General features: G+C 51.2%; 6 protein-coding genes across 6 annotated transcripts; 4 read left to right on the forward strand and 2 right to left on the reverse strand.

Moving 5' to 3' along the window:
• Window positions 1–755: 755 nt before the first annotated feature.
• Window positions 756–1,394, forward strand: Triagg1_5972 (uncharacterized protein; the record flags this gene model as incomplete). The annotated part of the gene is made up of 1 exon (XM_062900544.1): window positions 756–1,394. The coding sequence occupies one exon, from the start codon at window positions 756–758 to the stop codon at window positions 1,392–1,394; it is 639 nt and encodes a 212-aa protein (XP_062755173.1).
• A 564-nt stretch (window positions 1,395–1,958) lies between these two features.
• Window positions 1,959–6,458, reverse strand: Triagg1_5973 (CAZyme family GT1; the record flags this gene model as incomplete). The annotated part of the gene is made up of 5 exons (XM_062900545.1): window positions 1,959–2,192; window positions 2,258–4,930; window positions 5,002–5,439; window positions 5,497–5,594; window positions 5,660–6,458. The coding sequence occupies 5 exons, from the start codon at window positions 6,456–6,458 to the stop codon at window positions 1,959–1,961; spliced, it is 4,242 nt and encodes a 1,413-aa protein (XP_062755174.1).
• A 2,267-nt stretch (window positions 6,459–8,725) lies between these two features.
• Triagg1_5974 (uncharacterized protein) lies at window positions 8,726–9,310 on the forward strand (the record flags this gene model as incomplete). The annotated part of the gene is made up of 2 exons (XM_062900546.1): window positions 8,726–9,009; window positions 9,070–9,310. The coding sequence occupies 2 exons, from the start codon at window positions 8,726–8,728 to the stop codon at window positions 9,308–9,310; spliced, it is 525 nt and encodes a 174-aa protein (XP_062755175.1).
• A 361-nt stretch (window positions 9,311–9,671) lies between these two features.
• Triagg1_5975 (uncharacterized protein) lies at window positions 9,672–11,275 on the reverse strand (the record flags this gene model as incomplete). Its single annotated transcript, XM_062900547.1, has 2 exons — window positions 9,672–10,690; window positions 10,756–11,275. The coding sequence occupies 2 exons, from the start codon at window positions 11,273–11,275 to the stop codon at window positions 9,672–9,674; spliced, it is 1,539 nt and encodes a 512-aa protein (XP_062755176.1).
• A 456-nt stretch (window positions 11,276–11,731) lies between these two features.
• Window positions 11,732–12,991, forward strand: Triagg1_5976 (uncharacterized protein; the record flags this gene model as incomplete). Its single annotated transcript, XM_062900548.1, has 1 exon — window positions 11,732–12,991. The coding sequence occupies one exon, from the start codon at window positions 11,732–11,734 to the stop codon at window positions 12,989–12,991; it is 1,260 nt and encodes a 419-aa protein (XP_062755177.1).
• Window positions 12,992–13,837: 846 nt separating this feature from the next.
• Triagg1_5977 (uncharacterized protein) lies at window positions 13,838–14,785 on the forward strand (the record flags this gene model as incomplete). Its single annotated transcript, XM_062900549.1, has 1 exon — window positions 13,838–14,785. The coding sequence occupies one exon, from the start codon at window positions 13,838–13,840 to the stop codon at window positions 14,783–14,785; it is 948 nt and encodes a 315-aa protein (XP_062755178.1).
• Between the last annotated feature and the right edge of the window lie 27 nt (window positions 14,786–14,812).

Consider the following 14,812-nt stretch of genomic DNA (forward strand, 5'->3'; position numbering starts at 1 on the left):
CCTCGCTGGCCATGTAACGCAGCATCCGATGAAGCAATCAATCAAGCCTCACCTCGCCCTCGCCCTCGTCTCCACAAGCCCTTGACCTTTGGCCTCCGTTGCTTGGGCCCCGCTCTCGACTCATATCGCAAAGAGTTTTTGCCACAGCTCAAATGTCTGGCCAAGCCATTTCCGCCTTCATCCCGATCATACCCGCCATTCGCCGCTTCTGCTTCTGCTTCTGCCTGTGGCCTTGGCCTGGACGGCACTGCGCCGCGGATCGACGTATGAGATGGGCCTTTTTCACGTCTCCCCGGACTGCCATCCCCGGCTCGATGCTACCCTTTGCCTTTGTGCCTTCTTGGGGTTTGCCTTGTTTGCGTAGCATGTCGTCGGACACCTTATTATAGGGGGGTGATATGGGGTGATGGCCACGGCGCCCTGATGCTCGTTAACAAAAAAGACTCAGTCCCCCGTTTTTGCATGAACTCAATGTGATTCCTTTTCTCTCTTTATTTTTTCTTGACTTGATTCTGAAAACCCAACTGTTTTGTGTTTCTCCTTTTACCTCTCTTCTTTGCAGCGTCAAATTGCGCCGTCTGTCCTACCTTCAAACGCATGTCACTGGATCCATCCATCTCGTCTTCAACCATTCATGGATCATCACTGCGCTACCCATTGGTAAGGGAAGAAGAGGCCATACTGCAGAAACAAGGGAAATAAAGAGAAGAAGAAGAAAAGAAGAACACGGCTCTGTCGCCATTCAACATTGCATCATGTACGGAAACTTTCAACGGATTCCTTATCCCACTCACAAGAGTCCCATGGACGGCGACACAGCCCATCGGGACCTTGACTGGGTATACGCCTCTCAAACCGATCGCATCTACGTTTTACAGGTTGGCGAGTTTGGCGTTACGCGTCAGCAGAAGCTGCACCTCCTACAAAACGACTTTTGGCCCGCCCTAGCCCGCTGGGTCATCTCGAGGCAGCTGGTTCTGCCTGGCGGCACCATCCTTGGCGGCTGGTGGCGCGCCGACATGCAGGGGATGATGGACTGGTATCGCGAGTGCCTTCACATGACGGCCCGCTGGGAAGACGCCATCATCGCGCACACAGACGGCATCTGGAGGACGGCGCTGGAGACTTCGCCGTGGCGGGACTGGCCCGAGTTCTTCCTCCTCCTCAACGAGCCCGTGGTCGACGCCAACGGCCAGCCTACCAGGGATGCTCAGGGTCGCATTGTCTACAAGGACCGGGACCCGACCACCGATGGCATGGAGGATGCGTTCCTGGACGTGTGGGAGGCCGTTGCGAATTCCCGACCGCTGGCGGATTTCGTGGACAGGCGCACGGCCAAGGACGGCGATTTGCTTGCTTCGCGAACACGCACAACGACGGACTTGTGTGTATGATTGGGCTCGGCGGCGGTTGTTTCTCCCTCTTCTCTTGTTTCATTTTTTTGGTATTCTTCGATGTACTGAAGCGGGCGCATGGGGAACGGATTTTAGGCATTATGGGACTGCTTCATGACAGTTTACGACAGCGACATGCTCATTTATGAATAATGAATCTTTATTTATTAATCCATCGATTTGATCACTGCTTCCGCTAACAATCGCACATTGGCGTAATGTGACCATACGATTTGCATTCTTCTTTCTATAGCGCGCACAATCTATTCCAGCCATGAAACCAGCAATCACATTATCGCTCCCCATCCATCCAAACAAGGAAAAGATGGCCATACCCAATCCCCAGAAAGCAGGAAGAATGATAAAAAATAACACACATGCAGAGCATTAAAAAGCACCTGTTCTAGGCTTTATGTAGCAACAAAAAAAAAGCAAAATCCTCCTGCTGCCCTCCATTCATCCAAAACTATCCCAAGAAGAAAAAAACATGGCTTCGTTTCATTAAAAGGAAAAAAAAAGAGAGAAAGAAAGAGAGAAGAGAGAAGAAAAGAGAAATCATTCATCTCATGCCTTGCCCGACGCCTTGCTATTGTTACCCAATGCCACGCCATCCAATCCCTCGCTCAACTTGGTCGTAATCACATCCGGATCTGGTTCGTCGCCCCGGACAAACGTCCAGCTTTCTTCCGTGTCCTCATCTTCTTCGGTTTCCAAGTGTCCATCTGTATGCTTGATCAAGCTCTTTGCATATTCCATGTCTCGATAGATGGACTGAATGGCGGTTTCGACGCCACTCTCCTGCAAGATTGTTAGCGCAAAGAACGTATTTCAAAACAAAAACAAAGGGGGGCAATTCTCCCTACCTTGCGAATCTGCTCTCCCAGGAGCCGGGCCTTGACAATCATCCGCTCGTTACGCGTTACCTCCCAAAGAGCCCGGCCAAAAGACTTGGTTCCCCATTTCTTAACCCACACGCCAACGCCCAAATCTTCCACGCGGCTCGCAAAGAAGAATTGATCTCCAAAGAATGGCCGGATGATGGTTGGTATGCCGGCTCTCAAGCTGGCACCAGTGGTACCGGATCCACCGTGGTGCGCTGCCGCATCAATCTGACGGAAGAGCCAGTCGTGGGGGGCAGACTTGATGACATGAATCTCGGGCGGCATCACTGGTTCTGCCGTAAGCGGCCCGGTGGGCTCGTCTCTTCCGGTAGTAATGCGATCCGACCATCCCTTGGACAGGATGCATCGAACATCGGCTTTGAGGATGGCGTCAATCACTTCCTGGGTCATCTTTGCCGGGTCGTTGACAATGATGGAGCCAAACCCAACATAGACAATCTTCTTGCCGTCGGCCCTCGCCTTTGCAATAAAGTCTCGGAGCTCTTGAGGAGGCTCATAGTCACCGCCTTCATCCAGGAACCAGTAGCCCGTGACTCTGACCCAGTCTGAGAAATCCAGAGGCGGCGCAACAACACTCGGGCTAAAGTTGTAAAGGAACGGCACCTTGTTGGGCTGCATCTTTTCCAAGCCAGTGTTTGGTAGTCCGAGCGTCTTGTTCCTCCATCTGTTTACCTGATGGGCGGTGGCCTTCCAGAAAATGTTGTCAAACATGACATACGTCATGTAATTATAGGCACCGCCCATTTTGTTTTCTGGCATAATGAAGGCATGGGGATACGCCCTTGTCCTTGTCCACGGCATTGTGAATGCTCTAAAGTATGGAATGCCGAGCTTCTCTGCGATATGGATTCCTGCCATGGCGGACGGCGACTCAATGAGAAGCTCAGACCCTTCACAAGCCTTGTATGCGGAGTCAAGAAGGTCATCGAGCCACCCTCGGAAGGTCGCATTGGCTTCTCGAAGAAATGAAAGAGTAAACGTTCCATTTTCGATGCAGAGACGCATGAGTTCTCCGGGGTCACCTTCGACACAAGCAAATTCGATCCCGTGAGATTCAATCCACCCCTTGAACTCGGCGTGGGTGGCAATCCGTGGCTTGTGGCCGTCTGCGAGTAATCCTTTACACAGTGCAATGTAAGGCTGAACATCGCCCCTGGAGCCAATTGTCAGGCATGTGATTTTCATGGGATGAGGCGACTTGAACTGGATCACTGATGTTTCCAGGTCATCTCCCAGGACATGTGGAGCCTGAGACAGCGACGCGGTCGATTGGGCTAGCTGAAGCTCGCGATCCGCAAACATGTCCCCTGTTGCTATTTTCAAGGCATCTCGCTCTGCAACGGCGGCGCTTGCCACATCTCTGTATTCTTGCTCTAGGATCACGGATTCTTGAAGATGGCGATCGGTTTCCAGGCATTGAAGTAGTGTCACGGCACAATCATCGCGAATCTCGGCTTGCCGGAACTCAAAGAAGAGCTCTTCATGTCCACGGATCACGACAACCAAGCCAGAATATCCAAAGCGGAAGCCCTTTTCCTTGTGTGCGTTTTCGATATCCTTCAGGGGCAGAATCAACTTGGTACGAGTGCCAGGAAGCAAGCTTCGAAAGCAGAAATACCGGCCGCTGAGGTAAATCTTGCCATACAGCGGCAGGACACGCATGATGTAGCCAAAGTACGTGGCCTGCAGCCTTTCTGTCTCGGGGAGTGCGAAATGGGCTCGAAACCGCTCATTAGAAGTTTTGATCTGGCCATCATCATCCTCTTCTAGCTCATCTTCGTCGGGTCGTAAACCGGCTGGTTCATCGTAGTGCTTGCGCTCGCCTTTCCACATGCCGGACACCTTCTCAACATAGCCCATAGACTCGGTTGCAAGGAGAGTGCTCATTCGTTTACCCGTCTTGTTTAGATAATCGGCAAACGCACCCGCGCGCTGTAGAGGATACGCTCCCATCTTAGTAATGCTCTGTAATGTTGGCGTCGAAGTTCGTGGGGGTTCAGCATAGACCGATTCCTCATTCTGACTACCTGCCGCTGAGGCCTGCTGCCCTTGCTTTGACACGAGAGCCTTGTTCTTGACCTCGGTATAGTCGCGACTAGAGGTCTGTGAGTGTCTCATTGTTGGACTTTGGAATACATCGCTGCCCCTCAGAATTTGGCTCGCAGAAGGATCTTCAAACGCAGATTGGGTGAGGCTAGCAAAGCTCGGCTCTTCAATCGAGGAATACAGATTGGACTCGGATGATTCCATTATCCGCGACGATATTCTCTCTTCTGCGTGCCTGTCGCCGTCTTCTCTCCTGTTGTCGCTGGATCTGCCCCGAGAGCTCTTTAAACTCAGCACGCCTTCCTCATCGGCGCTAGGGTGCGGGCTAGGACTTGTTGAACCAGGTGATGTTGAAGGAACAACTTCTTGTGCAGGGCCCAGGAACTTGGTTGTGAGTGCGCTATCGACGCGGGCTAGATTTCGGAATGCGCCCCCAGAGACGCGGGGCGATGAAGACTGGTCTGAAGATTCTCCTTCCTGAGTGGCAATGACTTTACCAGCGGTTGGACCCTCGGCAGATGCGTTCTCTACCAAAAGCTTGATGACGTCGATGGCCTCTTTGCCAAAGGTGAAGAATGAGAAGAAGTACTGTATATTAACCAAGTCAGATGTGCAATCTTTCCAATTCCGTGTAGGGACCCTCCGTTGAACAAACTCACCTCGTCGATGGCAAAAGTTTCATCGCTATCGATGACTCGAATCTTGCAAGTGTCTGAAAATTCCATCATTTGAGTGTCCTCAATGTCAATGATGTTATCAATGCGCAGAGATATTTTAACACTGTCGCCATCATTGTGGCTCCGGAAAATGACCCTTTGCAGGCTCTTCACCCACTCCTTTGCACTTGGCGCACTTTCGGCCCTGAAGTTGTAGGTACGGTGGCTCGTCACCACTGAGAAGTGCACACCTTCCTTGTCTTCGTCGGTGATGCTGGCAGATATGCCGAAACTAAGGTCGATATGGCCATGGGGGAAGTACAAATTTGTGGCATCTTGGTAGTACGATAGAACGTCGCCTTTGAGGCGAAACCAGTAGCGGTTGTACTTTGGGTTTCGTTTGCCACTCTTTGAGAGATAACCAGACTTGGAAACGGTATGCTATATATGCCGATCAGCCCAAGATGAACAGTACATTGCTTGACACGGTCATCTTACCGTCTTCTTTGGAAGGTATGCGTAGAAGCAAATGTGCTTGGAAGTAATGTATAGGAACCCTTGGAGCAATACTTGTTGGAGCAGCCAGCAGGGATACTCTACACATGGCAGCTTGTTAGCATTGAAATTTCGGAGCAAGGAGCGCAACGAGGCGTAGACATACCTTCTATGACTCGCTCTGGTTCGTCAAATTTGAATATTTCCATCAATTTTTTGGCCAGCGCTGTGGTGTCTTCCTCTTCACCGTCTTCGTCGCCCTCCGCTTCGTCTTCTGCTTCGTCCTCTGCTTCCCCATCATCTGTGCGATCCGGGCCAGATGAATCTCTTTCGATGTCGAAGCTGGATCGGCTGGCCATTTCAGCCTTGGCTTCCAACATTCTGCTCATGACGGGCGCTATTCGAACGTCTTCGTCCTCGTCTGGATGCTGCGAGGGCATTTTGGGAGAGGATGGTTGACTAGGCTCGCTCTGCTCGTCCACCTCTTGGGTCGGCTCCCATAGCCGGCCAGAGCCCGTGCCCGACCTGCTCTTCCTCTTGGGCAACGAAGCAAACGACTTTAACAGCCTGTGGCCGGGAACCTGCGTCTTGTGTCCCAGTCTCTTATCCTTGGGCGGCAATGAGCCGAAGATGGCCGTTTGTGAAAGGTCTCGGTGTCGCAAGTTGATGGGCTTCAAGCTACCACCTTCGTCCTCGTCGCTGCTGCCGTCGTCGAATCGCGTGTTGAAGTCGACCCGAGAGCCGGCGGCGGCGATCAAGCCAAAGATGCTCTGGTTCATATTCACAGCCATGGGGCTGGGCTTGGCGAGGTCGGCATTTTCGCTTGTCTCGTCGTCGCTGCCTTGGAGAGGTTCGGGGAGCTCAGCGGTCGGAGTCGGAGTCGGGTCGTCGTGCGTCGTCTGCGGCAGCTCGACATGGTCCTGGCCGTCCAGGGTGATGTGGCGGGGGGTGGGAGTTGTAGCCATATTGGCCAAAAGGCAGAAGAACAAAAAGTCTCGGCCTGGATGGCTAGAGCTACTAGGTAGAGCTGCCTGGAGATGCGGAGACTTGAGAGGAAGGCTTAGGATTAGGTTTCCAATGGGCCGCGGGTCAGCACAGAGAGATGCAGATGACGGAAGACGTGCAGCCGCGATCAAACGGCCAGGCAACCGCCAGCTCCGCCAACCGCCAACCTAGAGATTATGCGAGGCAGCACTCGGCAGACAGATACCGCGCTGGAGGCTGCTTGGGGATCTGCGTCTGCGGGAGGTGATTCGTGCGAGGTTGTTGGAGTGGTGAAGCGGGAGCCGCTCATGTATGGCTACAGGTACTAATGGCTGCATCGATTAGTACGAGTACCTGATAAGGTTCGCGGACTGCCGGCTACCTGGATGTACCTGCTGGGTACACGCGCTCGCAATCCAGGCCTGGTACACCGCTCGCTGTTCACAGGTCCCCCTTGTACCTGGAGCAGCGCGGTTGCGGGTTGAATTAGCGCCGTAGGACCTGGTGAGGACTTGGTGTAGAGGTAGGAGGTACGTCAGAGGGCGGAGGCTCCGAATCAGATGAGCGACTGCTCATGTAGTTCGATCGTACAGGTACCGTGGCGGCAGGTCCAAAGCACTAAGGCACAAGGGAGCACTTATCGATAAAGGCGCAATGCAAGGGAGATGCCGCGACCACTGAGGTGTCCGTTATCTTGTGATGGTTCCTCTGCATGTGTCGTGCCCGGTAGGTACGAGTAATGCAGAGGTCATATCGTATCAGAGGTAATCATAATATTCTCACTCATGCACAGGCCAATCGAGGACAGGCCGTTTATCATGTACACGATGCGCAATGCCCCGGCGGCGACACAAGTCACACTCGCCGGCGTCTTAGTCCAGCTCGTGGCTCTGCCTCCACTCGCGTCCCCCATGTGATATGATCATGTACGGGCCACGGGGGATTGACGATGACGTGCGCTGTAAATAGAGAAATGCTCACCGGAGCGGATATGCAGCAGGTGACGGGCTACCGACTCATACTTGCTTGAACTGTTGACTATTTTGCGGGCAAGCATTTGGTTCTACAGATATGAAATGATGCGCTGTAAACATGATTCCAAGTGACGGGATACATCTCCCTACTACACTACCTACTGTAAGTGACCACTCTACCAGGTGGCAACAAGTCGTCTATTCAAATCACCGACTTGCACTGCCTCGTGCGTATCCTTAGTACATACATACCTGGTATGTAAACCACTCCGGAGAGCTTGCATCTCTCTGCGCACTGAGGTATTACGAGTACGAACCGGACAAGGGTCAGAAGTGCTACCAAGGTGCACGCACAGCACAGGGGTAACGCTGCCGTTTTTGGCCACGCAAGGCGGACTTGGCCTATGCCGTGCCACCACCTCTGGAGCTTCCCTTTGGCTGTCTCAGCCTCTCGTTTTCGTTTTCGCCTTTCTGACATCTACATACACTTATATCCCTTGTTGTTTAGATAACGAACCCTGATTCTGCAGCTCAGGTCATCCGACATTCACTTCCAACGTGAGCCAGACTCCCATCTTACTTGTCGAGTAATGTCCTTAAGCTTTTGCATTCTGAGCTGACTCATCTGGACTCCCGGCGCCACAGAATCAGTGCTTGTTGCTACCAGAAGCGGAAGAATGAAAACATGTGTTTCTTGTTCAATCGGATCAGTCGGATGACCTTTTTGGCCAAGTCTGAAGCCTTCTCCCGCCTGCTTTTAGCTTTCTAATTTAGCTGGGCGCCTTTCCATGTTCCATCTCGAATAAGTCGGGCCACTACTAAGCTGCCACTCCCGCTATATCACGGGATGGGCCTCGCCGCTTTACAACAAGCTCCGTCATCGGCTCATCGGCGTATCTGTAGTTATATAAACCGCTTCGTTTTTCCTTTACTTATATTTAACAAGACGCTGATTATCTTATCCGATAGATACGTTACAGCCATGATATAGTCTTTTTGATCTTCTTATTGCTCAAGTGAATGCAGATTATCGCGAGATGGTTAATGGGGTAAAGTGATTAGCGTACAGCCCAGAGGAGGCACTACGCAAGTACGGGATAGATAGCATTCACATGTAACGTCACAGATCGAGACAATTCCAATAGTTTGCTTACGTTGATCCTAAAATCAATGATATCGTCAACTTCTTCAACGTCCAGCTCTGTACTGAATTCTGTTCCCGCGAGTGCTTCACATTCGCTCTGTTTGCAAAGCTCTTTATCAAGTCCCTTACAATGTCCTCTCAAAGCCCCATATTCCCCGCATCTCTCTTATCTAGCGACGCCGTTGCGGCTCTACCAGAGGGATTCGGCATCCGACCTCTGGAAAAGGGAGATTATGCCAAGGGATTTCTTGAATGCCTTCGAGATTTGACATGGATGGCAAATGTCACGGAACAAGAGTTTAACGAGCGATACGATGAAATGGACACTGGCGGCAAAGGGCCCTACTACTATCTTGTTATTGAGCATGAGGGCAAGATTGTAGGAACGGGTTCTGTAATTGTCGAGAAGAAGTTGTAAGTCTTCCGTGACACATGAATACTTGTTTCTTGATCCTAATAAGAATATAATAAAAGCATCCAAAACCGCACCACTGTCGGCCACATTGAAGAGATTTGCATCTCCAAGGACCATCAGGGAAAGAGGCTGGGTTTCTACATGCTCGGCGCCTTGAACTCGGTGGCCAAGAACGTAGGATGCCGAAAGACGATTCTCAACTGCAGTCAACACAACATCCCGTTTTACGAGAAATGCGGCTTCAAGCTCTGTGGCACGGAAATGGAGACTGTATTCGAGGAGCAGGGAAAGGAGAACTAGACAAAGTTGCATCATCAGCGAACAACTAAGACACTTCATACACGGCAGAATAGCAATAATATCGAGCACGCCTGCCTCTCCAATAGAGAAAATCATTACGTGTATACATTGAATAGAATTCTAATTCATGCCTCTTCCATCTGTTGCCAGCTATGTGCAGGTCTAGAAATCCAAGTCGGCGAATCAAGGAGTAGACCCCGCATTTCTTCATCCATAGCAACTGTTCCCCGCCGTTGTCGACGACATCTCTAAAAGTATAGCCGAGATACAGCTACCTCACCATCTGTCCATAATTATTAACAGCAAGTGGTGGACCAAAGCAATTCCCTTTTGCAAGCGTTTCCAAACATCCCCAATTCATCTACTGCCATAGACACAACTTGCCGCTTGCGGTTCCTCCTGCCACCCAATCCATGGTTGGATGGAAGTGAGCCACAGCTGGAACAGCAGAAATGCCGTCTCCTCCTAGTTGAGCCAACTGACTTCCATCTGAAGCATATACGTCGACGAAGCGATTCATGTTTCCAATAGCAAATTTTTGGATACCGTCTTCCGGGTTCTTCTGCCACTGCGGCTTCAGGATGGTAACCCATCTACCCGTCTGATTGTTGTGCCTGATCGTGTGTACGGGCTCCATAGTCTTCGCCTCGATATTCTGACCAGGTTTCCACTTTGAGGCCTCTGAAAAGTCGTAGATCTTGATCGTATCATCATACGACGACGTTGCGACATGACCACCTGCACTCCATGAAGCATGAGAAACAGATAGCCGGGATTCGTGTTCACCAAGCAACGTAGGATGCCTCAAATCACCCTTCCCACTCATCTTCCGGAGGTCCCACACCTTCATGGTTCTATCAAGGGATGCAGTGGCCAGAAGATAGGGATGTAGAGGGTGCATAGAAAATCCTCCAATTTTCTGTTCAGATAGGGTCCATAACTCTTGGCTGCCCGGTGCCCTGGTATCATAACGGCCCACTGACCCATCTAATGTCGAGAAATAAAGCAGGTTGGGCTCGGCAGCTGGAATCTCCAGAGTCGAGATCGGCAAGTCTTCGTAAGCGTTTTCTGGTGCGAACACTTGTATAGAAACGCCCTTTTCCAAATCCAGTTTTCGTATTGATGAATCATATGATGCCGAAAAGACGGCATTCGTGTCAATTGGAGAAAAGCCAAATGATGTAATTGTCCTTGCGTGTGTTTTAAATGCAGAGATGACGGGATCCGGGATGTCCTCGTCGTCATCGGTCACTTCAGGAGCAGTTTGAGAAGCGTCGAAAACGCCCATGGCACCCTCTTTATCGCCCGCAAACACAATCGGCTTGTCTTCTGTTGGATGGAAGCCCAGCGCATATACTCTTTGGGGCGTGATTTTGATGTCTATCGGAGAGAGTTGGTGTTAGCTGTCGGAATTGCGCTTGAGCGACCAATTCTAAGAAGCTTACCGTTGGGAATCCAATGCTCGTAGAGCTTTAAGCCATTCATTCGCTGTCGTAATTCTTTGAGGTCACCATCTGTGGCCTCCTTTGCGTCGTACTCAAAGGTCCGTACACCCGGCTGTGCACCTCGAAAGATGCCCTTGAGGCCGTCCATGCTGCTTGTGTATTTTTTGCCGTCCACAATGATGTCGCCCAGGTTCATGTCGTCGCCGATTCGCAGTCTCTTTGCCTTGACTTGTTCGGCCTGGTGTTCTGCCTCCACCTCCAGCTTCCGTTTCAAGACCTCATCATCGGCAGCAACACCGGCAAGCCGGGAGCTCATGCGCGTGCCCCGACGAGGCTCTCTGACCACTGGTTCTGTCTTGACTCTCTTTCTCGGAGCCGAGGGCTTCGATGGCGGTTTGTCGGGTATGATTTTTTTGGCGGTAACGGATATTTCGGACAATAGCGCCTTGTTCGCAGCGATATTCTCGAGACGGCGCCGCTCAAAGGCACTGAGCCCATCGCCTTCGTTCTTTGGCGCCATGTTTTCGTGCTCTAAGAGTAGATGCTTGAAGAGAAGAGCAAATGAAATGAAGATATCGAACGAGAACCGAATTCGTGCAAGTGAAAAGCGCCAGATGACAAAAAGTCGGTTGCTGGTCCAAGTGCAGCCAAAAGGTGAGCGATGGGTGAGGCGGATTGAATTTGGAGCTGAAGCCGAAGCCCGTCGCGTGGCACCGCGTCTGTGCCGTTAATTGTTCTGGCGCGAAGTCACGCGCATGGATCAATTCTCCGGCTCACTAATTAGTGGGACGTGCAGCGCTCTTTAGGCACTGCAGGAATCAGATCAGGGCATCATCGAGAGCAAAACCGTGAATCCCATTCACCGGGGTTTAGCCGTGTAAAACACTTTGAACCCTCAGTCGCTGCATCTGATTTTTCAAAGACTCGAGTGTCAAAGCAGCAGGTTTCGGGCATCGGAAATATTCTCATGCCAACAATGGCTTCAACCATGCTTCCGTTCTTGTATCAGACACAGACCCTTCGACGGGCTGTCGGGAGACCCTTTGTTGCGCTGAATCTCGCCCGTTTGGCTCACTCTGCACGCCGGGTGAAAAGGCCTGCAGACAATGCCATTCCCTTCCAATGGGAGTCTGGAGACCACGAGCTGGCCAAAATCGAAGCGGAACGTGTCTCTACCATTACGCCTTCAGAGGCTCAGATCTTCAAGGGCATTTTCCATGAAATCGCCGAGGGGAAAATGCCGCCTGCAAAAAGAAGAAGCCCTATTCGGCATCTGCGAGATGAGCTTCAAAGCCTCAGTGATGCACCCACGAGCAGCGAAAAGGACAGCCCTGGCTCGGCTCGCTCGCTCGTGGAAAAGGCCCGCATCACTGACTTCCGGGAGAGATTTCTGAGCCGGTATCCCAGATCCCTCCAAAACGCTGCGCAAGTTGCACTCGGCCTGTATGAAGTCAAGCCTCGGGATTCGGACTCGGGACGGGAGGCCCAGATGATGGAGCTGGACGGTGCTGATGAGGCGACATGGGCAGAGCGCGCAGAGCGGGAGATTGCGAGAAGCGAAGAGTGCGAGAGAGTGGAAGCTCTGATGAAGGAATGCAAAACTGACGCCGAGCTGTGGAGTGTGATGGAGAAGGAAGTTTTTTCTCTGCCCGAAAAGCTGCATATAGCACAGGCAAAGCGGTCAGACGTTTCAAAGGGCAGAAAAGCCAAGAAGCAATCCGTGCTGTTGGAGGGCGAAGGAGAGCAATCGGCATCGGAAGTGGCCTCGCAGGATGAGGAGCGTGTCATGAGCATCCACGGCCCGCTGTATTCGCGATTCCTCAGCACGGCTCTCGACCTCTTCGACACGGCTTTTGCTCGCCCGTCTCCGTACTTCTTCCAGGTTCTCCCTCGCGTCAAAGAGCTTGGCTTACCATCGTTTGTGCTTGGTGTCTCGACGCCGTTTTACTCCAAGCTGGCGGAGATTCATTGGCACCGCTTCGGTGACGCCAACTCTGCGCTTGACATGCTGATGGAGATGAATTCCGCAGGCCTTTTTACGAACAAGAAGGTGAATAGTCTCATCTCACAATTGCGCAATCAGCTGCACGCTTGTACTTGGGGTGGCCAGGGTCCTTTTGTCATGGCCATGATGGAGTCTCCTCCGTATGATGGCGCATTGTTGACAAGGCTGGAAGAAGTCGAAAAGACAATTGTACAGTCGTCACAAGACCGTCTAAAGGACTATTCCTTTTAACTGATCCGACGACATCTTCTCTCTTATTATCGGTACCACAGTCGAGTTTTTACGAACCTACCTACCTGTACATGCGCCACCAAGGAATGACTTCACCCTGTATCATATCTACAACATTTACGACTTTATGCCCCCATATTTTACTCCCTTTACATGGCCCTCTTTTGTACACGACACATATAGACATAGATATCTGGCCAATACTCAACCTCTCTTATACCACCATAGACTCCAACAAAGCATGGAACTATTGTGCAGCTGCAGCAGTAGTATTACCTCGCCTATGTGTGATATAATCCATGCGTATGTATGTTTCACTCGATTCCTCCCAACTCGCCAGGTGGGATGCTTTGATTGGATCCAATGCACCGGGGGCGAAGGGGACTTCAGCTCAATACCTCCCCGAGCTCGCACATTGTCCCGTCCTCGCACTGTGCCATCGTAACCTTGCTTTTTATATGCATCTATCTACTGCACGAGAGACATGCAATCACACCCTCTCAGGTAATTCCCAAGCAGCCTTGTCCAGATGTTTCCATGTATTTATTCCTGCGTATCCCGCAATGCTATTGAGATGCCATCTTCGTTTCGAATAATACAGCCGTTCTTTGGTTGGCATCAAGCGATACCCTTCACTCTTCACGAACGTCGAGTTAGAATAACGCTATCCTTTAAGCTTTCTATAGCCTTTTATTATCCATCACTACCTTGTATAAAATGTCTCAAAATAATCAACTGTCTATCAATAACCGAAACATACGAGCTTCCACCGGCGTAGCTGCATCTCAGCAAGGAGGCCGTCAAGCCCGTCCTCCCCCACTTTATCCAAGATTGCATCTCTTAAAGATGCCACTAGAGGTTCGCCTCAAGATCTTTAACGAGCTATGGGAAGAGCGAGACTTCGATCTGCTCTTGTTCATCAAGGACTACGAAGAGAGACATGATGACGAGAATCCCTTCACTCTTGCTCTCATGCACTTCATTCACTTCAATAAGAATCCCAAAACCCACTGGCCTGATAAGAAGATTCCGTGGGACAAATACGCAGCGTGCCTCGGCAGAATCGAGCAGCTCTGGTTTAATCAGCGACTACATGGAGGCACCCGTAGCAATAAGCCCTATTTCAGTGTTTTCAACCTGATGATATCCTGCAAGCAGATGTGGGAAGAGGGAAGCCTCGCATATTGGCGTCAGAGACGATTGCAAGTGGTCATTACTAGGGAATTTGGTGAGATTCCACACGGAGACGAGGAAGCATTTTCGATGCCCGATTGTACAAGCAGCATACTTCTTGGTGGCAGCATTGGAGAGAGTGTCCGGGTCTTGACCTTGAGATTCGATGATAAAGTCTTGAATTGTCGTGTTAAGCGCTGCTACAATGTACCTGGGGTGATTTCCTGTGAGCGGCACACTGACAACAGCTTCACCCCAAAGCTCCAATGGGCTCAAGATACCATCATGAAGGCCCTGAAGCTCTTTACCAACATCACTTGCCTAGAGCTTCTTATCGAAAACAACCGCGTCTACAAGCTCTATAACGAGATGGGCACGTTTGACGAGATGTTGGAGTACGTCAAGAAGGAAAGGCCGCTGATCAAAGTCATCCGATTCAAGGGCGGCCAGTGCGCAGAGCTTGTGAAGCACTGGAATCTCGAGCTCGACGCCTCTGTTTCCGGGACCGCCTGGTCCATGAGTCCTTGCGTTCCTACTTGTAAAGAAAAGGTATACAAGGACCACGTTGACAGATTCGATGTCACTCCACGAGAAGTTGACCAGCGTCCGAATTTTGCCTAGGACTCATGCCTAAGCATGCCTTTGGTA

This window comes from Trichoderma aggressivum (genome assembly GCF_033847375.1).
Source record: "Trichoderma aggressivum f. europaeum strain CBS 100526 chromosome Unknown scaffold_022, whole genome shotgun sequence".
Lineage (NCBI taxonomy): Eukaryota > Fungi > Ascomycota > Sordariomycetes > Hypocreales > Hypocreaceae > Trichoderma > Trichoderma aggressivum.